We start from the raw sequence: 27,321 nt of genomic DNA on the forward strand, positions 1-27,321 counted from the left end.
AGAAATAAATTTACATATATGTGATCAATTAATCTACAACAAAAGAGGTAAGAAAATGCAATGGGGAAACAACAGTCTCTTCAACAATGGTGTTATAAAAACTAGACAGCTATATGCAAAAGAATGAAAGTGGACCACTTTCTTATACCATACACAAAAACAAACTTAAAATGGATTAAAGACCTAAGTGTAGGACCTGAAACCATAAAACTCCTAAAAGAAAATATAGGCAGTAAACTCTTAGACATTGGTCATAACAATATTTTTTTGGATCTATCCCCTCACACAAAGGGCAACAAGCAAAAACAAACAAATATGACTACATCAAACTAAAAAGTTTTTACACAGTGAAGGAACTACCAACAAAACTTAAAGGAAACCTACTGAAGGAGAAGATATTTGCAAATGATATATCCAGTTAGGGCTAATATCCAAAATATGCAAAAAACTCCTACAACTCAACATCAACACCCCCCATCCGATTTTTAAAATGGGCAGAGGACCTAAATAAACATTTTTCCAAAAAAGACATGCAGATGGTCAACAGACACATGAAAAGATGCTCAACATCCTCTAATCATCAGGGAAATGCAAATCAAAACCACAATGAGCTATTACCTCACACCCATCAGAAAGACTATTATCAAAAAGACAAGAAATCAAAAGTGTTGGCAAGGATGTGAAGAAAAAGGAAGCCTCATGCACTGTTGGTAGGAATGTAAATTGGTGCAGCCACTGGAAAACAGTATGGAAGTTCCTCAAAAAATTAAAAATAGAACTGCCATATGACCCAGCAATTCCACTTCTGGGAATTTACCTGAAGAAAATTAAAACATTAATTCAAAAAGATATATGCATCCCTATGTTTATTGCAGCATTATTTACATTTACATTTGTTACAGCCTAAGTAACAGTCAATATTACAATTACTTTCTATGGTAACACATGGTAACTAGACTTATCATGGTGATCATTTCATAAATTATGTAAATGTCAAATCACTATGTTGCATACCTGAAAACTAATGTAATATTGTATGTCAATTATACTTCAATCAAAAAATATTTGTGTAAAATAAAGGAACTGGAGGTCTTAATTCCTGATCATGTGCACAACCCGCCCTCTAGTGTTTCTTTCTAAACACTACCAAATTTTAAACCATATTCTTAATCTCAAAATGTTAGGTTAATAGGATTAAGAACTGTGTCATCAAATTAAAAGAAGGCTAAATCCCTGACACAGATGAAAATTAAATCAGAGAAAAGTGAAGGTCCTTTCAGAAGCTGGTGGTAACATCACTGGGGAGATACTGCAAAATTAGTGGTAAATATATTTCGTTAAAAAGTTTCATTTTATAGATAAGATCTTAACAGAGAAGAGTTAGTTCAAATGATAGATGTAGATTATGTAACTACTAGTACTGGTGTTATTTTATTATATTAAAAAGACCCAAATTTTGATTAAATAATGAATTTTTTTTCCAAAATAACATACATAAAGCAGATCCCTTTGGGAGGAGTTAAGATAATCTAACTTATTTTATGTATTTAACTTTATTAAAGCACATATTTATATTTGGAATGTTTATAACAAAAGTATATCAAATCAAATTTAAAAGTAAATTCATTTTCTGAGAAGAAAAAATTCAATTGTTCACTATTCATATATCTTGACGGGTTTTATAAAGACATATGGGAAAAATCTGTGAGGGTGTTTTTGCTTTCATAAAAAAATAAGTAATGAACTACCTAGGTAAAAACTTACTTGAACATTCAGAATTTTGGAGAAAAAGAATCCCTCTGACATATTTTAACTAATTCGTGCTTCAGGATGTTTACTGCTGACCAGAACATAAAATGAAGTACGGATTCTTTGGGGCTGTGATCTATACTATTCGTTGTCTTAAAGTTCAAATACTTCAGATGATGACCTCATTTAACTGTCATAAAGAATGTAAACAAAATAGGGACTTGGATTCTCTTTTTTAAAATTTATATTCCAAATCTCCTTATGTCTCAGGCATATTAGCATAACTGTCTAAAGTCATAAAGAAAAATTGACAGAAAAATGCTTTGGATCACCATGTGTTTTCAATTGATGCTGGCAAAAACTAACCTAATGGAAGGCATTTGGTACAGGTTTATTTTTCTTTTGCAGTAACAGCAGGAACATGAAGCCATCACTCTTGGTGTTTACTGTGTATCTGCTATGGCTGAAAGATTGTCACTGTGCACCTACTTGGAAGGACAAAACTGATATGCATGGAAACCTGAAGGGTACGTTTGGTTTCTTTATCTTCTGCACGGTGTCCTGCTTGTATGTTTGCATGTCCTGCTGGCATTTACAGTGATTTACAGCAGAGAGATAACCATATTCATTACGGCCTTCTAGTTTCACGGTAAGATGTTCTCTAGGCACTTAAACCAAATAGACATGACGCCAAACATCTGGAATAAAAACAGAAAATTCCAGTCGAGTATCTGAGAACGTTCACATATCCAGATGTTTGCTATCGCATAGATAAAACTTGCCAACTTTTGCACTGCGTTTCTTGGTATCATCCAGATGTTTGGTGTCCTCTCAGCACAGTTTTAATTAACAGTGAAATTCTTTTCTAGCATTTGAAAAATTTAAACAATTAAAGTAATCTGTGCAGTTATTCTTGCGATAGTGAAAGAACGGGTTATAATGACATCAAATCTGGTCAGTCTATGCTCATTAACTTGTGACCTCTGCTTGATAATAAATGCTTTTGGGACTGAAGGCTTAGAAAAATAAATTTGTTAAAATGTTGCTTTATGGTTGTCTATAATTAAATTCGGTAGCAAGAATAAGGTCCTTTGGAAGCCACATTGACTATTGCAAAGAGAGAATGACAATGAATTTCACATTCACTACCAGTTTATTAGAGGTATATAAAAGGGGCGCCTGGGCAGCTCAGACCTGCCTTTGGCTCAGGTCAAGATCCCATGGTCCTGAGATCTAGCCCTGCATCATGCTCTCTGCTCTACAGGGAGCCCCTGCTTCTTCCTCTCCCTCTGCTTGCTGCTTCTGCTGCTTGAGCTCGCTCTCGCTCGCTCTGTCAAATAAATAAATAAAATATTTTTTAAAAATTTATTTTAAAAAAAAGGTGCATAAGAGATTTCTGGTAGGTTATTAAAGAATCTTGCATTATGTGAGATACTTTCTAGGTTTTTTTTTTTTTTTTTTTTTACTTTCTAGGTTTGATGCCTCCTGGGAAGGCAATTGAAGCTGAAAGAAAGGGAAATTGTTCACTGTGTTTGAGGTTCCCAGTTGGGCATTTAATATAAATTGTCTGTGAAGAAAATTTGAATTTTTTCTAATATAAACACTTGAGTTTTAAGTGAGAGAGAAAAAATGGATAAATGGAAACAGGCCCTGAGGAAAGGGACAAGAATGAGGTTAAATGAACTCTGACTTGTCTAGGAGCTCAGAAGCGAGGAATAGAAGGTATTATCTATGTGGCAGCTGTGTCCATGTGGCAGCCAACAGCCAATTCATTGTGATCTGGTTTCAGGGTTTGATGCTGAAAAAGAACAGTAAAGTATTTAGGAGACATGAAAAATTGGTGAACTCACTGTAATTCTGATACATTATAATCTGATCAAATCTCAAAGGAAAAAACTGCAACATATCTTTCAGGTTTTTCTGAGGCTGGAGACATAGATGTAGATGAAGAGGTGAAGAAAGCTTTGATTGGTATGAAGCAGATGAAAATCATGATGGAAAGAAGAGAGGAGGAACATACCAATCTGATGAAAACCCTGAAGAAATGCAAAGAAGAAAAGCAGGTACAGTAATTGAGAATAACACCTGTTCTTAAATACAGCTAGGTCATAAATACTGTATTTCTTAGTGCAATTGATAAATTACTTCTTTCCCCTAATAATGGATTTTCTGGACAGCAACTCTTTTTTTTTTGGTGGGGGGGGGGGGGATAGCAACTCTTAGTGGAAGAAAAGTTTGAAGGAAATTTCAAATTTCTTCCAAGAACACAGTCCTAGCAGAGTAGACCTTTGCAAAGAACTCCAAATCCAGGAATTTGGAGGATTTGTCTCTATTGGGAAAGTGCTACTTTCTTAAAAAGACTTTATCCTTAGTCCCTTCTGACTTCAGATATTAACTCAAAACTGTTCCAGCAGTTTTTGGCTAGATCTGTAGTCTCTAAGGTTTTTGATCTCCCATCCCTATTATTAAAATTATTATTAGCGTTCTCTCCTAAATCTAGGCACATTAATTTATTTATAAATTAGACACATGAATTGTTACCATTAATATCTCAAGGCATAAAATACATTTGGGGTGAGATTCAGCACTAGCCAGGGTGGATATTAAGTCCATATTTCAAATAATCTTCTGGATAGTATTTTGAAATTTTTTAGCCAATTACCAGATCTGATTAGATCATGGTTGGACTGTCATGTGACCAATAAAGAAAGAGCTTATCATGAAGAAGTATAAGCTCTGCCTTTTGCTTCTTGTTCACGTGACCCTAAATTATTCATATTTTTAAATCTGAGTGTTAGTTTAGTTAAAAACTAGATAATAAAATGATCATTTACCTGCTTCCTCTTAACTAGCAATCAGCTTCAAGGGAGTAAAGAGAGAGGGAACCATGCTCCTGGATCGTGGAGTACCCCACTTTCCCAGTGTCCTCCTGACCAGTTGGCAACATGCAGTGGTCTGACATAAGTACCACAAGACAGCACCAGTGTGTAGAAAATAGTACATCAGCCTAATCAATTTCTTTATTCAAATGCCTTTGATAGCTGCAGTTCAAACTGTCTACCATACCAATGGGAAGTATAATACAGGTTGACTCTCAACAATGCAGGGGTAAGGCATGCTGACCTCCAGTCAAAAATCTGCATATAACTTTTGACTCACCCAAGACGGAATTACTATGAGTCTTATTGACAGAAGCCTTATCAATAATATAGTCAAATAATACATATTTTGTATGTTATATGTAATATATACTATATTCCCACAATAAAGAAAAAATATTAAGAATATCATAAAGAAGAGAAAATACACTTACAGTACTGCCCTGTATTTATTTTAAAAATCCACATGTAAATGGACTCATGCATTCAAACCCATGTTTTCAAGGGTCGATTACACATCCAAATGTCCATAAGAGGACGTTAAAAAGTGTTCATATGTTACAGTATGAAGTTTAATATGTTTCTAAATTATGAACATTACATGGCTCCTAGTTTAATACCATTAACAATGAACATAACATTCAAAACAATTCAATTATTTTTAAAAAATTATTTTCCAGCTTTACCCTTAAATCAAAGAAGAAATCAAAACTGAGCAAAAATAATTTGGAAAACACTTTAGATTTTAACATTGAGAGAAAATTACTTTTAAATTCTATTTTTAGGAAGGTGTAAATGTGCTAAATCACACATAACATATAATCGTAACCATTTTTATGTATTATAATTCAATAGTTGCTAAGACACACACACAACGCTGTGCAACCACTCCAGAATTCCTTCCATCTGGCAAAACTGAAACTCTATACCCATTGAACAACTCCCCGCTTTTCCTCCCCCTACCATCAATTTTTTTTTTAAGATTTTATTTATTCATGAAGACACAGAGAGACAGAGAGGCAAGGACACAGGCAGAGGGAGAAGCAGGCTCCATGCAGGGAGCCTGATGCGGGACCCGACCCCAGAACCCCAGGATCACACCCAGAACCAAAGGCAGATGCCCAACCGCTGAGCCACCCAGGCGTCCCCAAATTTTAAATTAAAACATAAAAATAGAAGTTTTAATATTTCCTCCTACACCTATACCTATAGATATGTATACATTGAGGGCCCCCACAGCACAGACAGCTGCTGGAATTCTTTATTTCTGAGCACAGTGGCCTCTGGCCATCCCTCAAGGCTCTGGAGCAGGGCTGTGACAGGCTGACCCCCCCAAAGCTATCCATGAGCCTGTCACCAAACTGGTTAATATTGTGTCCACACCTACCAGCCTTGTCACATGGGGTTCCTAGCAAGGAAAGACCACCTGACTAACAGCTGCAAGCCCTCCTCCCTTTGGGCAGGGCAAGCAAAAGATTTAAGGAAACCAAAAATAGCTCCTTCTGAGGAAAATGTGGAAGCCCTCCCCCCAGCTGGATTCCTCCCTGGTAGGCTTGTGAGCTGGCCCCTAGGAATAATGATGCTAGATATCATTTACGGGCCCTTTATAAAACCCAATATTACACAAAATCCTTCCAACATCTGTGTAAACCATTAATGTCACTTTACAGCTAAGGAAACTGAGGCTCATGATGTTGGTGACCGTGCTAACCCGGCACTGTAATGAATGACTGGGGACTAAGTCGGCTGGCAGTGCTGTCTCTGGACCTAATGACTGTTTTTCTCTCCTTCCCCAGCCTCCCTACAAGCCAAGGGTGTAAAACTATGAAAAGAATGCTCTAGTTAGGGGTGGGTCAAGCAAGCAAATGCCGATTTCAGTTCTGGCCCCAGGAATCCCAAGAACTAGTTAGAATTTTTTTTCTTAAAAACTTTCTTATTGGGACTCCCAGGTGGCTCAGTGGTAGAGCATCCATCTGCCTTCAGCTCAGGTCCCAGGGTCCTGGGAGCGGGTCCCACATCGGGCTCTCCAGAGGGAGCCTGCTTCTCCCTCTGCCAATGTCTCTGCCTCTCTCTGTGTGTCTCATGAATAAATAAATAAAATCTTTTTTAAAAAACCTTCTTAATATATAAAAATTCATTGACATACTCTTAAGGTCTGGACACTCAAAAAGTCCATTTAAAAATGGAAAAACTTAAAAAAAAAAAAAAAGGAAAAACTTGTTTAACTCTGAGCCTCCCTAAAATTAAACTGAGGACAAATTATGACTTAGCAAATATGAGACTGGTGCCCCCGTCTCCCTACTACAGAGCACCACCTATGGCCTCAGGTGAGCCAGTGTCATTAGGGACTCCTCTGCAGCCCCTCCCTAGTAATATTTAGTGAGAGTCTCTGAAACGAATCAGAAGTAGGAAACTCCAGGGTGGCTTAAAGTGATTTGACCCTCACACCAAGTTTATATGGGACTTTGATAAACTGTAAACTACAGGAATAATCAGTGGGCGGGACATTTAGGAGAAACGGAAGGAATGGGCAGGGCTTTCCTAAACCAGAGATCTTCCTCCATGACATTTCATTACCGAAGCTTCTAACATGTGATTTAGTAATTGGTTTTTGCTGTGCTTTTGGAGGTGATTGGAAAGAAATCAGATAATCAAACACTAGGTGCCTTGCTTGCTTATCTCAATACAAATCCTTAAGTAGTAAAGCCTATTGCTATTCCTATTTGCTAAGGAAGATACTGAGGCTCAGAAATGTTAAGTAATTTGCCCAAAGGTACACAGCTAGTGTAGTTTGGAATTGGAAATATTGGGGTTTCGGTTTATGGTCACAATGAACAGGATATTTAAAACGAGGACTGACTGAGGAAGTGTGGGAAGTATTGTTTCCTGCTGTGGTAGGGTAACTTTCTTGAGAAGATGTAGGAACCCAAAATCGTTCTGCAATGACCAAGGAGGTAAGAAAATCCTCAAAAGATTCTCAGTGGCCAAGTGGTTCTTTGGGCTTAATATGCCAGGGAAGGGTGATTTCTTTTTCTCTTCCATTAGGTAAAAATGCACACTAAATCAGTTTTAAGTACAGAAATTTTGCTCCCTCATGTGATTTTTCACCTAAGGGAGTCACTGTTAGCTTGAGACTATTTTATGGAGGAATCTGTTATACACCATCATTCCCCTGCACTAGGTCTCCAGCTTAGAGGGAACCAGTCTTTAAAAGTCCACACTTGCAAGGAGGCCAGGGGTTTAGGCAGGGGTGCTGGTCTTGAGGGAAGGTCCTGGAGTAGAGTTGAGGTTCTCAGGGCCAGCTGTCTCATCATCACCCGGAGTGGAACCTGGACATTACAGCAAATCACCAGGAGAGGGAGTACTTGGAATACAGATGAGAAGAACCTCCCCCCCCACCCTCCACCCCCGCCCCCATCTTCGACCTCACTGCCAACACAGCATTTCTGCAATTAGAGTGTAATTTGCTAGGCAGATATGATTCGAAACAAGAATTGCACTTCCTTGCAATGTTTAAGCACATACAAAAATTAAAGGCAGCATAAATAAAGGAAATAAATTTCTAAGCTTTATAAGCCTTAAAGCCTACTTTCCACATCTTCCAAGAACTAGATGTGAAAGGCAAGTAAACAAGTAAATTATTGTTGTCCTCCAGAGTGGGGACCATGTCATGGTTCACCCACATCTAGTGTAATGTCCATCCCATAACAAGTACCCAATAAATAAATAAATTTGTTGAATGGACAAATGAATAGATGGGTAAGATTTGCAGGTTTTTTTTTTAAGATTTTATTTATTTATTCATGAGAGATACATATAGAGAAAAGCAGAGACACAGGCAGAGGGAGAAGCAGGCTCCATTCAGGGAGCCCGACGTGGGACTCAATCCTGGGACTCCAGGATCACAGCCTGGGCCGAAGGCAGGTGCCAAACCACTGAGCCACCCAGGGATCCCCTGCAGTTTTGAGTAGGGATCGATCAGTGCCGTTTTCTTAAACAGAAAGGTTGATTCAAGTAGATCTGTCAGCAGCTAGGGGCCAGAAGAAAGAATGAAGGAGTACATCAGAATATGCATATTTTCTAAAGGGTGAAATCAGCTACGGTGATTCTATACACAGAATTAAGCAACAGAATAGAGTGTTTGTGTCTATTTTTTAATTAGGAAGCCCTGAAACTCATGAATGAAGTTCAGGAACATCTGGAAGAAGAAGAAAGTCTATGCCAGGTGTCTTTGACAGATTCCTGGGATGAATGCAAGTCCTGCCTGGAGAGTAACTGCATGAGATTTCACACAACCTGCCAACCTATTTGGTCCTCTATGAAAAATACGGTAAGGGAAAAACAGAGCTCAAGGTTTCAGAATTCTTAAGGTACTTAGGCCAACTTAATTTTTAAAAATTAATTTATTTCATTATTTAGAATAGAGATGCCTGACCGGATATTGGCCTTTTGGAATCTAGAATCTAACATTCATGCTTGCTTATGTATGAACCACCTCTGTGCATTCAATTTATAAGATAAAACAGCCATTTGGTGTTTGTCTCTCCCTTTAATGATAGTATATGTATCTCTCTTAGAAAGACTCTGAATCTTTCTGCCTCTTATTTGTTATTTATGAATATGTTCCCACTAGATTGTAAGCTCTTTGAGGGCAGGAACCATAAGTTATCTGTCTTCAATGAAGCATTGTAGGTATCTAATAAATGCTGAGTTGCATTCTGAATAATAGTATTATAGTCTCTGATTTTAACCTGCTTTAATTTTTTCCCTGGAGGCCAAAGATTTGAAGAAATTCTATGATTCCTGAATCTCTCCTTTGATAGGTTTGCCCTCTTACGGCAACACACACATGTGTACACATTCATGTCCTCTTTAGCCATATCTGTGCATGTCTAATAGGACTGGCATGTTTTCTTTTTTGTTCCCTTTGGCTACCATCTGGGCAGAGGGAATCGCAGAGGGTGGTGACCTGAATAGGATGAGCTCTGCCCCATAAAAGGCTCCTATTGTATTGGCCTGAATTTCTCGTCCCTTCAAGACATGAGCTGAATATGAAATCCAGTGAAATTTCCCTCTCCATATCAGAGCATGATCTAATTAGAGTATGTTCCTGGCTTGGCAGTGCCATACCCAATTAAAGAGGGAGCAACCCCTAGGACAATTCACTTGCCAAGTTAATTTGCCTCCACTGTTAATTGCATCTGTTCTATTTTTATAGCCACTGTCACTCTCCAAAATACCAGAATCCAGTGAATGAGCACTGACTAGAAGTCAGGAGATTTGGAAACCATTCCTGTCTCTGCCAGTTGTGTGACTTTATAAAAATTTCTTGGGACTTTAAAGTTTGTTTTTATGCATCGATTCTGGTAAATAAAAGCTGGCAGAGAGAAGGGCAGACAAACTACCCAGATTACTTTTTGAGGAAGGCACGAGTAATCTAAGAATTCTTGGAGAATTCTTTGAATAGCACTGGGATGCTACATCTGTGATGTTTGATAGTTGGTATGCTCCATAACATTCAACGTGGCCACATCATTACCATAGAAGGGCAGCTGTGTTCTTGCACAAACTTAGGTACCATATAGATGTACAGCACGGTATGATTGCTGAAAAATACTCTCCCATGGAGTGTAAAATTCTGCAGTCACAGCTTCATTTCTTTGACTATAGCCAAGGACGGTATTGATCACTACTAATATGTAATCATCCCTAAGTAACCTATTTAACTCTATCAGGCATCTATAATTCAATGTGAATGTGTTTACCTTTTCCTTTCCATGGACTAATTTATGAGACAAGAAAGAGGAGACCATAAAGGCACTAACGATGTTCCACTGAATGAAACAAACCAAAAACAAACAAACAAACAAAACAAAACAAAACAAAACACAAAGAACCTAAGCCCTAAGACAGAGGTGAAAGACAAGAGCTTTCTTCACCGTTTTGGGGCAACCTACACAGTACCATACCTTTAGACCATGGCATGTCAACTACTGCCTGTACATCAGGCTGTGGCTTGTCAACAATATTAAAAATATGGCCTTTTTAGGTATTTGGTAGGCATGTAAAAACAAGGAAGAATTTCAGATCAAAGTTAAAGGTACAAAAATGTTAATAAATTATCTTAAAATGAGTCACCTTTTCCTAGCTTGCCCAGAATTGTTTTTGATTTACAACGACCACTGTCAAGTTGACTTTAAAATTTACAATAAGAAATTATCCATGTCAATTACCCTTCCATTTAAAAATAATATAATAAAATTGATTTTTTTTTTTAAAAAAAGAAATGGTCCAGAAAGAAAATGAATTTCTTATTCCATTTTTATCCTCTACCCTACAGGTCGAACAGTTTTTCAGGAATATATATCAATACCTGTTTCCTTTTGATGAGGATAATGAAAAAGATCTCCCTGTCGGTGAAAAGTTCATTGAGGAGGATGCACAAGTAGCTCAAATAGAGAATGTGTTCAACCAGCTGACTGTGGATGTGAGATTTCTCTTTAACAGAAGTCTTAATGTCTTCAAACAGATGCAGCAAGAATTTGACCAGACTTTTCAATCATATTTCATGTCAGATACAGACTTAATGCAGCCTAACTTTCTTCCAGCTTTATCTAAAGAGCCAAGGAAAAAAGCAGATCCTGTGCAAAGTTGGGATATTCCCAGCTTCTTCCAGCTGTTTTATAACTTCAGTCTCTCTATTTATCACAGTATCAGCACAACAATCACCAAGACGCTGAATGCAATAGAGGATTTACCAAAACAAGACAATGGCAAGTATTAAAAGATGATCTTTACTTAGATGTGAATACTAAGGTCAAGCTTTGTTTACCTTTAGAAATAGTAGACATTTCTAAGTCATTGTACAATGTTTCTAAGAGTGACAACTTATGGATAATCAAAGTTGCAGAGCCTCTTAGAGAAAACTTTGAAGTCACCCAAACACCATCCCTCCTCCATCACTGTCAAGAGCCCTGTGGGGCAGTTCTCTCTGTTTAAAGCAAATTTTCAAAGCTGAGAAACAAAATGCGTGAGAAGTTGAAAAAACTGGTTGCCTCCTTTATTAAAACTCTTGTAGGTATGCTCAGCTCTATTCTGCTTGAACACCACAGGGTTTCCTTAAAATCAGTCTTGACTCCTCAACTCCCAGTGTGGGTAGGAGCCGAGTATCATGTATTAACCAGGTCACGTTTAGTGTCCTCCACAGCCAACCCACCCACCCACCCCCCACCGCATCACTGCCATAATCCCTAAAATTGTAACATTTATGCACAAAACCACAGAAGATGTTCACAGACAAACTCAACTACAGAAATCAGAATGTTTGTAAAGGATAAGAATTCCCTTCTACCAATACCAAACATGCCCCAAGATATTCCATGTTGCAAACAATGGAGATACCTTCCTTGGCCTTCTGTAGAGTGGCTGGAACACAGCATCTCAGAAATGAGAGTTGCTGCGTGGGCTAAGGTAGGATCTACATTTCCTGAGACTTAATCTTACAGACCACAAGCCCATGTGAAAGAACACTCCTCTCTGACATGAAAAATGATGTGGGCTCCTAGAAATCCTGCAGTTTGTAACAACATGGATGAGCCTGGAGGGCATTCTACTAAAGAAATCTACACACAGAAGGACAAAGACTCTATGGTACTACTTATATGAGGAATCTAAACTAGTCCAAGTCATGGAAGCAGAGTGCAGAATGGGGTTGCTGGGAGCTGAGTAGAGGGGTAAATGGGGAGATGTTGGTCAGAGATACGTACGCTTCTGTTATTCAAGATGAATAAGTCCAAAACTTTGAAGTCCAACTTTGCTGGACTTTGCTGGACTAGTGCCTATTGTTAAAAATACTGTACTGTATACTTAAAAATTTCCCAAGAGGGTAGATCTTATATTAAACATTCTTAATAATGACAATGATAGGGATCCCTGGGTGGCGCAGCGGTTTGGCGCCTGCCTTTGGCTCAGGGCGCGATCCTGGAGACCCGGGATCGAATCCCACATCGGGCTCCCGGTGCATGGAGCCTGCTTCTCCCTCTGCCTGTGTCTCTGCCCCTCTCTCTCTCTCTGTGACTATCATAAAATAAATAAAAATTAAAAAAAAAAAAGAGAAAAAAAATGACAATGATAATAATGATAAATAAGAAGGCAGGAGAACATTTTTGGAAGTGATGGATAGGTTTATGGCATAGATTGTGGTGATGGTTTCATAGGCTTATCCTTCTCTCCACATTCTCTAAGTTGTATATATTATTTATGCACAGCTTTTTGTATGTAGAAAGAAATGGGCTCCTTCTAGATATTTTCCAATTATATCAGCAGTATAATTGGCAACATCTGAATCAAATTCTCAAAATTACCATGACATTGCATCACTGGTCTCTATGTAGAAGGGGCCTACCTCACGGTACCAGAAGCTGAAGCCAAAAAACAACGGCTGACATCCTTCCCGTCCCATTGTTCCATGAGCAGGGAACAGCCATCATTCCTGGAATCATTTTTGGGTTCTATTTCAGGGTCTGGAGGACTTTTCTTGTAAGTCAAGTGTTTTTTCTGGTATTCTATTCTGAGGTTCCAAATTCATCAATCTTCAGGAAAAGCATCAATGCAGTAGACTAAATATATCAATGCTGGGGTGATATTAAATAATTTTTGCCTGAATTTTTAAATAGATGTCAAGTGTTTGGGGATAATATTCAGAATGTGTTCATTGGAACAAAATAGTGCCCTCCCCCCGTCTTTCACACTGTATACAACCTCACACGTGGGTTGTTACATTCAAATGTGCACAGGAGTATATAGTGATTCATTGACTTTGAAATCTAAATAACTTCCTAATCACTGCAACTCCCTCCCACCCCACCGACTAAGAATGTAGGTTTCCACAACCTCTGCCCAAGCTCCCTCCCCATTCTCACACCCCAGCACCAGCCCCAGCTGGCCCTCTGCACAACTTCCACCTTGTGTGTTATACTCTTATACCCTCCTTCCTCTGCTGTCCCTCCCCTAACCAGACAGTGCACAGCTAGCTCAACAGGTGAGACATTTTCTTCTCAGATGAGCACATGTGGCTTATTTATCAAGAATAGTCAGGCAGGGGTTACAGGGCATTTGCAAGTGATTTCCATCACTTTTCTGGACAGGTGGTAGGTGAGCAATAAACCTAATCCTCCTGGAAAATCTGCCTAATGAGAAGATATTTTGAGCTTTGCCCCTGGGTAGACAGAATAATAGCTGCCCAAAAGCATCTACACCCTAATCCTCAGGACCTGTGACTCTGTTGTGTTACACAGGGAGGCGAAAGTAAGATTGTAGATGGCGTTGAGGTTGCTTGTCAGTTGACCTTAATATGGGGAGATTATTCTGAATTATCCATGTGGCCACAAGGGATCTCAAAAGTAGAAGAGGGAGGCAGAACAGAATCTATGGAGATGGTAACATGAAAAGTACTCGCCCTTTCTGGGTAGAGGAAGGGGGTCAGGAGCCAAGGACTATAGTTGAAATTGGAAAGGCAAGGAAATGGATTCTCCCTTAGAGCCCCCAGAAAAAGAAAAAGAAAAAAAAAATCCCTGCTGACCTTGATTTTAGGCCAGTGAGACCCATTTCAGACTTCTGACTTCCAGAACCAGATCATTTGCATTGTTTCAAGCCATTAAAATTTGTGGTAATCTGTTGCAATGGCAACAAGAAACTAATACAAGCTTCTTGTCAGCTACAATGGCCAACACTGACCAAGCGAGCGCTGTGTATCTGACAACATTCGTGGATGGGCTTTAGTTGTCATGATTGTGCTAAGAACTAAAATTAGAAAAACACCTAAAATTGAATAATGAGTATCATTAAAAGAAAAGAGGCACCATTAAAAAATCTGAAACATTAGGGTGTCTGGGTAGTTCATTGCTTAAGTGCCCAACTCTTGATCTCAGCTCAGGTCTTGATCTCAGAGGTGTGAGTTCAAGTCCCATGTTGAGCCCCACAAAGGGTGTGGAGTCTACTTAGAAAAAAAAAGTCTGAAATATTTTGTTTTTTAATATTTTTATTTGAGTGTGGTTTCATTTTAGACTTCATATGGGAGAATTTCTTTCCTACTTTGATCTTCCTAAACCTCAGTTCCTGAATCTGTTGAAAAACAATAAAATAGCTCTTGCAGCTGCCTCACGTGCCTTATAAACGACTGGATAGGATAGATAAGATTGTGTTCAATAAAACTGTGTGGTGTAGTAGCTTAATGCAGTGCCAGATGCTGGGAGATATGAGTTCTAATCCTACTTTAGAGAACATTTGCTGACTTTAATTTCCCCTTTAAGTGGAGTGGGGAGACGGAGGAGAGTAGATGATTGATAGGAGGGATGGCACCAGAAGGAGCTGCCTAGAAGGGCTGGAGGCTCTGTGATGGGTTACTACCATGATGCCATGGCACAGGAGAAAGAATTGGTGTCATATTGATCTGTAATTTGCCATCCCTTATCTATATACCAGATATTAATGTAGATGCTGGGAATAAGATAATGAATATCACACAGCCCCTGACTTTTAGGAGCTCAGTCCAGAAAAAGGAAAACAGATTATTGGACAATTATATCACCATATTATAAGTGAAATGACAAAAGAAGTTACGAAAGAATGGCATGATTCAAGTGACAAGAGCAAATCCCTTCCCTCAGTGAGGGGAATCTAACAGAGAAGACAAGAAAGCAAACAGTACATAAAGCAGAGGCAAGCTCTACAGCAGAACTCCTCACAGAGGTTCTGTGGGGGTGACAAGGGACGCTACCAATTCTACAGGGGACAGTTCAGAAAGCCAGGTGGGAGGAAAAGACTTTCTATTCAACAAAAAGAGATGGTTGCCTTACACACCACATGATCTAGCCAATGCTTCAGGTTTTTAACTAACAGACTTCACAATTCATCTCAAAATGACACGTTTCATTTTAAAATGTTGATGATTTAATATAAGAGAAAATCATCAGGTTGTAAATTAATAGTAAATGTTTCCTAATGTGAAACAGTTGAGAACGGTCAATTTTATGTTAGATTTTTTTTCACATCATCATTTTCATATAAATTATTAATTCCTCCAGAAAAAGGAAAAAGTTTTCTCAAAAGTTGATCAACTTTAGATATTTTCCTAAATCTTTGACCCATCATTCATAACATCATATATATGTAATGCAAAAGGAACAGCTTAGAAACAGACGTTCCCAGTACTTTGAAACTCCAATATACTTCCCAATTATAGCTTTAAAAAATTAAAACAATTATAAGAAAATGTTTTAAATAGAAATTGAAAGAGAAAAGTTCCCTATTATCTACAGGTTAATCCACTGACATCAGAAATAACAATAGCGGGTTCCGGCATCCGAGTCCCACATGGGGCTCCCTGCATGGGGCCTGCTTCTCCCTCTGCCTGTGTCTCTGCCTCTCTCTCTTTCTGTGTCTCTCATGAATAAATAAATAAAATCTTTATATATATTTAAATATATTTATATATAATATATAATTTAATATATAATATATATATATGTGATCCAAAATGTGATTGTTGGATCAAAGAATATATGCAATGTTTAATAGTTGTCAAATTGTCCTAGCAAATGGCTGCAACAATATGCCCGCCTATGGCTGAATACAGAAAGATTTTGAAAGAACTTTCAAAAGAAAAATAAATGACATCACGTCCGCACCTTTAAAATGCAGAACTCTAATGAGATTAATGTGTAAACACTATGTTACCTGCAGATTCTAACCATGGAAGCCTGAGTTCAAAGACATTGCCTGTGCAGCACAGAGGACCGTATGGAGAATTTGGCCAGAATTTGTCAGAATGTTTCCAGTTTCATGCCAGATGCCAAAAATGTCAGGATTACCTGTGGGAAGGTAAATAATTATTATTTTCCAGTGTCTCAATAGCATTCTGGTCAGAGGTCAAAATTGCACTTTTACAAGCATCATGGGTTCATTTACTTTCCTTAGAGCACTTTTTTGCCAGCTTATTCCCATCTGGGGTGCTCAGTGTAGGTATGTAAACTTTTATTATTCCAAAGGTCAACTTGCCTTTTCTCTAATTTAAAATTCCCTCATTGTTCCTGTGAAATTTTTTATGGTTAAAGACCAAGAAACACTTACGTGTGCAAAAAAGAAGTAGGAGCAAATTAGGGTACTCCTTCCTTCTCACTGCAAGGAGAAAGAAAGCCCACCATGGAAGCAGTCTTCCTATTGTATAAGCAAATTGTTAGCCAAGTGAGCTTTTTTTCCTTTAAGTGGCATTAACTCTTTCCAGTTGGTGAGTTAATTAGTAATTAAATATGTAAAGTGGCTCCTCCTCAGAAACCACATAGCCTTTCCCCACCAGACCTGACCAAGAGTGGTGAGAAATCCTTCTCTCCTCTGGCCCTTCTCTGTCCTCCCTCCCTCTCCTCATCTCTTCTCCCTACCCCTAACTAAAGTCACTCCTCCCACCTGCCAGGGCTGCCCCCTCACATATTTTCTTAAAAAGCCAAACGATAATTTTGATTCCTATGCTTCTGCTTCTTAACTCAGTAAAGCCCTGAAGGAAGGAGAAGCTAAAAACCAAGAAGGTTGAATATAAACTGGACCTTATTTCTCTTGCATTGCTAATTAAGTGACTCTGCACCTCTGTTTCATCACATGGAGAATGGGAATAATATATCTATGTATACAGGTGTTTTGCAGATTAAAGTATCTATGGGGACACCTGGATGGCTCAGCTATTGAGCATCTGCCTTTGACTCAGGGCGTGATCCAGGTCTGGGATCAAGTCCCACATAGGGCTCCTGCAGAGAGCCTCTGCCTGTGTCTCTACCTCTTTCTCTCTGTGTCTCTCATGAAAAAATAAATAAAATCTTTAAAAAATAAATAAATCTATCATACTAATGATTTTCATTATTCAAGTTTTTGCTTTTTAAGTCATAGTTACAAGGTTACACACAGAAACAGAAGTTGTTTGGGTTGTTTTTTTTTTTTTAAGATTTTATTTATTCATGAGACACAGAAGGAGAAAGGGAAGCAGAGACAGAGGAAGAAGCAGGCTCCTCATGGAGTGGGGAGCAAGACTTGATCCCAGGACCCTGAGATCACAACCTGAGCCGAAGGCAGACACTTGACTGACTGAGCCACCCACATGTCCCTAGAAGTTTTTATAACAGAAAAATATGCACAAATACACTAATCACTTCCAAAAATAGTCCCACTCAAACATCCCATCTGTGTATCATTTACTTCCTTTCATCCATTTGAAAGCTTTGATGAATAATCTCTCCCTGTCATAAAATCATACAGAAGATGTGGAGAGGGAATTGGAAGAAAGTGGTCAAGAGGTACAAGCTTTCAGTTATAAGATAAATAGGTGAAAGGCAGGTAACAATATACAACATGATTGTAGTTAATACTGCTGTGTGATTTATAGGAAAGTTGATAAGAAGATCTTGAGAGGTCTCATCACAAGGAGAAATTTTGTTTCCTTTTTGTTTTATGTATATGACATGATGGACGTTAACTAAATCTATTCCAATAGTTATTTTATAATATATGTAAATCAAATCATACTGTATACTTTAATCTTATACAGTGATATATGCAATTATTGCTCAATAAAACTGGAAAAAATATGGAAGAAATCAGATAATATAGTACAATTGCCTCAGATAATCAATATACTTCAGACAATGCATCAGATACGCAGAGCGGATAACAGAATACATGCAATGTGAATTGGCTGCTGCATAGATGAAACATCAAGTAAAGAATGCTCTATTGCACTCCCATACACCTTAAAAACTGATTATAAAATGTGTTTTGTATAATGGTATAAAGGATAAAAGAAAAAAACCCCACATGCCTACAACCTGGATTAAGAAGCCCTTTGTGTCCCTTCCAGAGCACATCCTCTTGATGCCCTCAAAAAGGAAACTGCTATTCTGATATTAGTGTTTATTATTTTTTTGCTTTTCTTTATCCTATTGTCACATGTATGTATATAACACACACACACAGCATACATAGCAACGTTTTACATGTTTTTAATTTTATATTGTCAAAGTATAATTTTTAAGTTTAAAACTATGACTCATACAAATATAAAATGAGCACATGTCAAGATTAATTTATCCTATTAATGAGGGAATCAGCAAAGTGTTAAAGCTGTTTCAAAGGAGTACAGGAGGGACACCTGGATGGCTCAGCAGTTGAGCACCTGCCTTTGGCCCAGGGCATGATCCCGGAGTCCCGGGATTGAGTCCCATGTCAGGCTCCCTGCATGGAGCCTGCTTCTACCTCTGCCTGTGTCTCTGCCTCTCTCTCTCTGTGTCTCTCATGAATAAATAAATAAAATCTTAAAAAAAACACACACACAAAGGAATACAGGAGAGACTGAGGTATTTATAGTCAAAGATAGAACATTGAAGTCAGATTGCAAAATTAAATATAAAACTAGTTACTGTTCTAATGAGCAATAAAACTAAGTTTTACAGTGATGTTTTCTATTAGACCAAAATAATTTATATCTCTACTGGACAAAAAACATTTGTAGCTTTTCAATTTAAGATGTTCATTTAAGTACATAGAAGTACATAGAATCTGGCCCTGAGCAACAGTAAACAGTAAATCCAACAAAAGATGATCTCCCTAGAGAATCAAAGAGTCTTTAGTCTTGTAACCTTGAAAAGAATGTAGTCATTCTTCTGCCTTATTTCCAAATTTTGGATAATTTTTCTTAACAATAGAAATATTATTGCTTATGTATTCTTTGGCAACTTGGCTTGTCACAGTCGAGCTTGTGAGATTTAGCCATTTGACTACATGTTCTAATTCATTAATTCACTGCTATTTGTGTAGGCATATCACAACTTACCATTCTCCTTAAGTGTATTTAAGTTGCTTCCATGTTTTGCTCTTATACTTAATTCTTCTACATTTTGCTTTGCCTCTTCAATCAACATTTGATTCATTCTTCGTTCTAAAATGAAGCACATTGTTACAATTATAGATATAAGATCTTCTATATCTTAATTTTACGTTTGATAACTATTTTCCAAGACGTCATAAATCTTTTTGTTTTTCCACTAGTTACCATACATTTTTGGCCCTGATTTTAAACAGATCTACTGTGACTCTTTTCCTCTTTTCTCATATCAATTACTGGCAATGGATATATACTCCCAAATTTAAAATAGTAGTTTTCCTTATGAGAGGACAGAGAGAGGTTTTGATGTGGAGGGGCCACACTGGGGGCTTCATCTGTTTAGGTCATATTTCATTTCTTAATATAAGGGGAAGGCATATGGGATTTTACCAAGGAACTTCTGTCTCCTGTCCATTTTGTTATATGAGACCATATAATTATTAATTAAACTAGATCTCTTTTTTTAAGATTATTTATTTATTTATTTATTCATGAGAGACACAGAGAGAGAGGCAGAGACACAGGCAGAGGGAGAAGCAGGCTCGTCGCAGGGAACCCGACGTGGGACCAAATCCCAGGTCCCCAGGATCACGCCCTGGGCCGAAGGCAGGCTCCAAACCGCTGAGCCACCCAGGCGGCCCAAACTAGATCTCTTTTGAAAGTGATATGGGTATATGAATAATTACTTAAAAACAATAGGCATAAACTGGGAAATCTCATAGGCAGAAGGGGACATATATATAGATTAGAACAAAATAACCACAATAATTTACGGTTTCTTCCATCAAGAGATATTTTATTGTATATTTTATATATTTTTTTTATTTTTCTAGTCATGAATTTGGGCTTGGCCATGGGTCTGTCCTTAGTAAATGAGATAGTGGCAAATGTGACCAAACTGCAGGCTTGACATGTGCTTGTAAATTAAAGCTTGTTTGGGGGCACCTGGGTGGCTCAGTCCCTTAAGCATCCGCCTTTGGTTCAGGTCGTGATCCCAGGGTTCTGGGATTGAGCCCCGTGGTGGGCTCCCTGCTCAGTGGGGAGTCTGCTTCTGCCCCTCCCCCCCCCCGCCCCACGATTCAATCTTTCTCTCTCTCAAATAAATAAAATCCTAAAGATCTACTAAATCCTAAGATCCTAAAGACTTTATTTATTTGAGAAAGAGGCAGGCAGAGAGAGGTTGAGAGCACAAGCAGGAAAACAGCAGGCAGAGAGAGAGAGGGAGAGAGAGAAGCAGGTTCCCTGCTGAGCATGGAACCCAATGTGGGACCCGATCCTAGGATCTTGGGATCATGATCTGAGCGGAAGGAGACGTTTAACTGACTGAGCCACCAAAGCGCCCCTCAAAATGTTATCTTGAATCACTTTCCAACGTATGTTACTGCAGATTTGTTTACTTTTTTAAAAGATGTATTCATTTTAAGAGAGAGAGCAGGTGCCAGCAAGTGAGTAGGGGGAGGGACAGCGGTAGAGAACCTTTGAAGCAGACTCCTCACCAATCAAGAAGCCTGACGTGGGGCTCGATCCCACAAACCATGAGATCCTGACCTGAGCTAAAACCAAGAGTTGAATGTTCAAGCGACTGAGCCACCCAGGCGTCCCAAATTTGTCTACTTCTAAGTACCAGGGTCTCCCTCTCCTGAAGATCCCAAAACGATTTCTGAAAATGTATGCGGTTCCAGGGAATCCTGTGTTATAATCTTAAGCATCAAAAAGAAACCAATAAACTGAAGGTAAGACCTCAGATGAGGCAGTCACCCAGCTCTGGCTAGTGGATCCTCTCCTGCCCCTATTTTCCTAAAGGCAAGGCTTTTTGATAAACGGTAAAAGACACAGTTTAAAGTCTGTGGTGATCCTTACGATCCTAAATGCCCTACCACACAGACACTTCCATAGCTTTCAGATAATCTTTCCACAGGATCACGCTGCTCATCAGCACAGCTATGTAAATTCCTATAATCCTGGTTCAGTTCAGATGGCTGTTGTGCAACATAGCACAGAGCTGCAGAATCATAGTGCCTGGTAAGCACAGGGGTCTATTTCTCTGTGCTGTGTCAACTGCAGCTTGCCTGGTGGCCCTCCTGCACCTCTCAGGGTGATGCAGCCTCCACGCTATGGAGCAAACCCAATTCTGCCGTCAGGGGAAAGGACACAGGATAAATCCTGAACTGTTCCATAGGCTTCCTCCAGAAGTGAGACACATCACCTTGAAGATTGCCACAGTCAACTTCAAGGTGGCGGAGAAGCACAATCTCCCATGTGTCCCGGTCAGAATGTCAGTGAGTAGCCCTAATGACCCTTCAGAAACACTACAGAAAGGAGGAAAAGAAAAAGGAACATTTGCTAAATCTCCAGGGTGTGCCTGACCTGAAGCAGGCACTTCACCGTGTAATTTCATTTACCCCTGTTTTACCTAATTGAAAATTCACTCAAGGTCCAAAAGCTGGAAATGGAAAGTTTAAGGGTGGGATTTACACCCACACCACCCAACCCCAAATTTCAGGGGCATTTTCCTTTACCATGTTGTCTTCTTCTTTGCTAGACTGTCCCGATGTACCTGAACTACACACAAAAGTAGATGAGGCCCTCGAATTGGTCAACATATCCCATCAGCAATATGCCCAGGTTCTCCAGATGACCCAGCACCACCTGGAGGACACCACATATCTGATGGAGAAGATGAGAGAGGAATTTGGCTGGGTGGCTGACCTGGCAAACCAGGCCTCAGGAGCTGAGAACATCTTTGATTCCACAAAGGTAAGGGAGAGACCCAAGAACCGATATGGAGATTACATGTGCATACTATGATTTTTTTTTTCTGTTAATTCACTTCTTAAGCACTCTGCATTTGAAAACAAGCTGTGGGAGGATATTCATATTTCCATCATGATTGTATTGAGGCTGACTTGATATAATGTAGTGCATGTCCTTAGAAACAAGAAACTCTATACAGAAAACCAATTTAAAATGCAAAATATTTTCTAATCCAGACATGGCCAATTCTGCTTAGAGCTACAGGGATGCACTTAACTGATTCCAGTAATCTTGAAGAAATCTGACAATGTACTTTTTAAGTGAGAAGACTTCCAGGTGAAGCAACTGTTCAAATGCTGACACTGGTACTTAGCAGCGCAGCAAGTTTGGGAATGTTCTGGAACCTTTCTAGGTCTCAGTTTTTCTACTTGAAAAATGGAGATAAGAATAAGATACCTTAACACAGAGGACTGTAAAGCAATTAGTATAGATTCTTTATCCAGAGCAAGAACTTTGTAAATTACAGCTCTCAATAGCTTTTCAACATTGAGAATTAAACATATTTGTATACTAATATTCACATCAAAACATATTGCCATCTTAAATTGCACTTGTACCGTGTCTCCTACATTCAGGCAATTAACTCCTGTGGCATAGAATAAAACAGTGACTGAATTTCTCTTCTGACCAACTGCTCCAACCCCCACTCCCACAACACGCATACCATTAATATACAAATACACCAGGCTAGTGACTCCTGATGAGGTTAGTTACTGACCGGTTCCTAAAAAGAGCTGGATACAAAAATCACTGGGCAGAAAACTGAAGAAGCAATATTTTATGCAGCATGTAAAGTCAGAGCCTTAACCCAGGGATCCTTTCGCCAGCTTTCACTGGTGCTGCTGCTAACTGCTCATCCGGCCCCTAAACCTTCTTCAAAGGATTGCCCAAGGGGCCACTTAAGAGCTTCCTGCAGCTGCAAGCCAGAGATCACCTGAAGCCATATTCTAGATTAGCTTTTTCCTCTTGTCTGTTGCTTGCCTCATTCCCCCAAAAAATTTCACCTGAAACCACCCTTAATCTATCACTTGCATCAGTCTCAGGCTCTGCTTCCAGGGAATCTGACCTAAAACATTCTGTGTCCTACTATTTCTGTCTCTTTCAGACTGCAAAGTTGTGGTTGTGTGGCTCAAGACAGGTTAGAGAGTCACAACCAGCACATTGAACAAACAAAAACAGAATAGGGCAGACTAGAAGAGAAAATATTAGACTGCATTGTGTTTAACAAATCATATGCATATATCATGGAACTTCCATTTCCATTGTGTGTGTGTGTGTGTAAATACGTGTGTATACATATATGTAAGATGTGTGTTTTTGAGTAGTGATGCAAAACATCACAAACGGTTCTGACAACCACTCTCCCATCTCAGCTGATTCTGATTCATTTACTTCATTAGATAGATCATACCCAAGGAGAGTAAAATAATTCAGTATAATTGATCATCCTCACAAATACAGACTTTCAGCTAATGAGGAAAAGGTCTTGTCTTGAAGAATAAAATTTGAAGAAAAGTTTGAGCAGTGCTTTCAATCTTTAAAAAGTTACAGCCAAGAGTTCATTGCTTTCAGCAGCAGCATCTTCCATTCTATGCTTCAGTTGGCTTCTATTCCAGTATCTCTGGGTAATGCTAACAGACTTACCTGAAACTCTTTATATTGATAACAAAGGCAGTTCTACCTAAGAATCTCCATATAAAATAAGATTATGGTTTTCAAGGATACATGGTTCTAATAATCATTGTCACTAAAGAGCACTTACTATGTGTCAGGCAATGTTTTAAGACTTTTTTCCATACATCAGATCCTTTAATGCTCTCAATGATCCTACCGGTATTGTTTTTGCACATATTTCAGATGAGGCACACAGAAGTTAAATAACTTGTCTGAGGTCACACAGCTAGGAAGCAGTAGAACCGTAATTCAAAACCAAGTAGAACTTCTCCAGAATTGCTGGACTTAACCACTTTGCCAAACTACCTGTAAATGTTATTTTTCTCAAAACAGCTCTTACTTTATCATGTAACAGAAAGTGCAAAGCCATAAAACAGCAAGTTCCGAAGAGGAATGCACAAATCCCAGCAGGTGAAAAAAGTGATGCCCCTCAGGTTGTAGTTACACGGTGTTAGTTTTATCATTATTTATTAAACTAGACAAAAATGATTTATGCAGTTTCCATGTGGGTTATAGTCACCGGAAGGAAAAGGGGGGAAATCATGTTAGCTATTCCTTTACAAACTGGAATTAAGAAGTTCTCGGTTTTTATTTGGCTTCTTAATGTTTTGTTTTAGTTTTTTTTAGGATTAGGGGGTTATTCGAAAACATTTTCAAAATAGTTCTCTTAAGGTTACATCAACTTGCATGTCAGTACAGTTTCATTTAAGTTATTGAAATCGAAGTATATGTACTTGAGAATTCATGAAGAGTAACCGCCGTGACTTTCAGATAGTTGGTTCTCACAGAAACCACACATGCAACCATAAATTGTAAATTTCCTAGGAACACTCAGTGTAAAACTTGGTGTGTCACATTAATATTTGTGACAGTGTCAGTTGTGCTCACCAAACATTCCATCTGTTCATTCATATTTTCTAGCTCCTCTTGCTGTTAAGTGATGCCATGTGGCAAGTTCTGGCCGCGTGAACCAAACTGACAAAGGTTATTTCTAGACTTAGATGAAGGGCCTGTGTGTGCTTATCTACTCTCTGTCTCTGCCATGGGCACAAAGAAAGCCAGGTGTTCCTCATGCTACAGGCATGAGATGACATGCCATTGTCAACCAGGGTCCTGAGGGGTGGAGGCTGGACAGAGTCCCTGAAATGGACATGAAATATATGGGAGAAAGAAATGTTTGCTGTGTGAAGCCATTGGGTTGTTGGGGCTACTGTGTTACCTCAGCACAGCCTAGCCTAGCCTGACTAATGTGCTATTAAATTAATCCTGAATGTGCACTGGGGTTTAGTAATCATTTACTGTGTAATCCTTTTTCTTAGATGGTTCCAAACATACATGAAGGGAATTTTTCCAAACAAGACGAAACGATGATAGACTTAAGCATTCTGTCTTCCCCTAACTTCACACTCAAGATCCCTCTTGAAGAAAGTGCTGAGACTTCTAACTTCATTAGCTACATGCTGGAGAAAGCTGTGCAGCATTTTAAGAAACATTTTAAAACTTGGTAAGCAGAGTCACTGTTTAGATATGCCTTGTAGATAGGAATAGTCAATTCATAAAAGAAAAAGACAGCAAAACCAGTTTTAAATACCTAGCAAATAGGGATGCCTGGCTGGCTCAATGGGAAGAGCATCTGACTCTTGATTTCAGGGTCATGAGTTTAGGCCCCTTGTTGGGGATGGAGCCAACTTAAAAAAAATAAAATACCTGAAAATATGTTCAACCTCATTAATAATCAAAGACATAAAAATGAAGACAAGATAGCAGTGTGTGCCTCTCAAATGTGTAAATTTTAAAAAATACAGGGATGCCTGGGTGGCTCAGTGGTTAAGTGTCTACCTTTGGCTCAAGTCATGATCCCCGGGTCCTGGGATCAAGTCCCACATTGGGCTCCCCTCAGGAAGCCTGCTTCTCCCTCTGCCTCTCTCAGTGTCTATCATGAATAAACAATAAAATCTAAAAATAATATAAAAAACTATGATAGGAATGTGATGAAAGGGGAATTCTTATATGTTATTGGCAGGAACACAAACTGTTTTTGCCATTTTTGAAAATAGCTTTTTAAAAATATAATTTATTTATTCATGAGAGACAGAGAAGGCAGAGACATGGGCAGAGGGAGAAGCAGGTTCCTCCTAGGGAGTCTAATGCAGAACTCCATCCCAGGACCCCGGAATCACGACCTCAGCCAAAGGCAGATGCTCAACCACTGAGCTACTCAGGTGCCCCTGAAAATAGCTTTTTTTTTTTTAAGATTTTATTTATTTATTCACGAGAGACACAGGCAGAGGGAGAAGCAGCCTCCATGCAGGGAGCCTGACGTGGGACTTGATCCTGGGGCTCCAGGATCACGCCCTGGGCCGAAGGTGGCGCTAAACCGCTGAGCCACCCCGGCTGCCCCTGAAAATAGCTTTTTGAAAAACTATTTGATTATGCATGTCAAGAGCCATAAAACTTCTTTTTGTTACAACAACTCAATAACTCAATTTCTGGAATTAGTCCTAAGGAATAAATCATTTTTTTCTTCTAAAAAAAAATGGGTTTCCATCATTTTGGTAGTTTTTTTTCAAAAGCCAAGAACATTTACTCTATTACCCATTCTGAACTTTTACAAGAAAAAAATACTGTCTATAAAGAATTTATTAATATTTTGGTTTTTGCTGCTTTTTTTTTAAAGGTAAGACCTGAGGCATCCTATACCTGCCAAGTAGAATTACCTCTTCGGGTACCTCTGAGATCTGAAAATCCCAAATGTATAAGATAATGTAATAAATGAAATAGCAGGAAAGTATGTCAGTTACATATTATGAATTACTGTTAATTTTCTTATGTTGAATGGCAGTTTCATAGCTATTGGAATTGAGTTAAAGTAAAATCCCTTTTTAAGAAAATCACATGTACACATTACTAAATTCTATGGTAGGTTAGTAGTTCTATGTATATTAAATAAATATAAAATTACCAACGTGACTGTTTTCTATCATTTCTACTACAAATATGCCACCTTCTAATTAACAAAGGACACTTCTTTCAATTTGCTTTTGAATTTACAATTGACATTTTGAAAAAAAAATCTATAATTCACTCCTTTGTTTAGTAAAAACCTGTAACTTCTGCATCTATTTTTTTTTTTTACTGTGGTAAAATATATAGAACAAACTGTATTATTTTAACCATTTTTAAGTGTACACTTCAGTAGCATTAAGTAAATTCACATTATTGTGCAGCTATCACTCCCATCCATCTCTAGAGCTGATTACATCTTCCCCAAACTAAACTCTA

At 38.6% G+C, this 27,321-nt stretch overlaps 1 protein-coding gene and 1 long non-coding RNA gene across 2 annotated transcripts; one reads left to right on the forward strand and one right to left on the reverse strand.

Moving 5' to 3' along the window:
* Positions 1-1,256: 1,256 nt before the first annotated feature.
* Positions 1,257-27,009, forward strand: CLUL1 (clusterin like 1). Its single transcript, NM_001003135.2, is given in 9 exon segments — positions 1,257-1,323; positions 2,158-2,276; positions 3,664-3,812; positions 8,791-8,958; positions 10,969-11,401; positions 16,371-16,508; positions 22,094-22,308; positions 25,359-25,543; positions 26,717-27,009. Coding segments are annotated over 8 exon segments (1,398 nt in total). The 5' UTR covers positions 1,257-1,323; positions 2,158-2,170; the 3' UTR covers positions 26,721-27,009.
* Positions 8,524-19,607, reverse strand: LOC119872606. The gene is made up of 3 exons (XR_005362586.1): positions 19,501-19,607; positions 16,365-16,498; positions 8,524-8,658 (listed from the first exon to the last, which is right to left on the reverse strand). It is a non-coding gene; the product is annotated as an uncharacterized LOC119872606 (long non-coding RNA).
* Positions 27,010-27,321: the final 312 nt, after the last annotated feature.

Source organism: Canis lupus, chromosome 7, assembly GCF_011100685.1.
Source record: "Canis lupus familiaris isolate Mischka breed German Shepherd chromosome 7, alternate assembly UU_Cfam_GSD_1.0, whole genome shotgun sequence".
NCBI classification, from domain to species: Eukaryota; Metazoa; Chordata; class Mammalia; order Carnivora; family Canidae; genus Canis; species Canis lupus.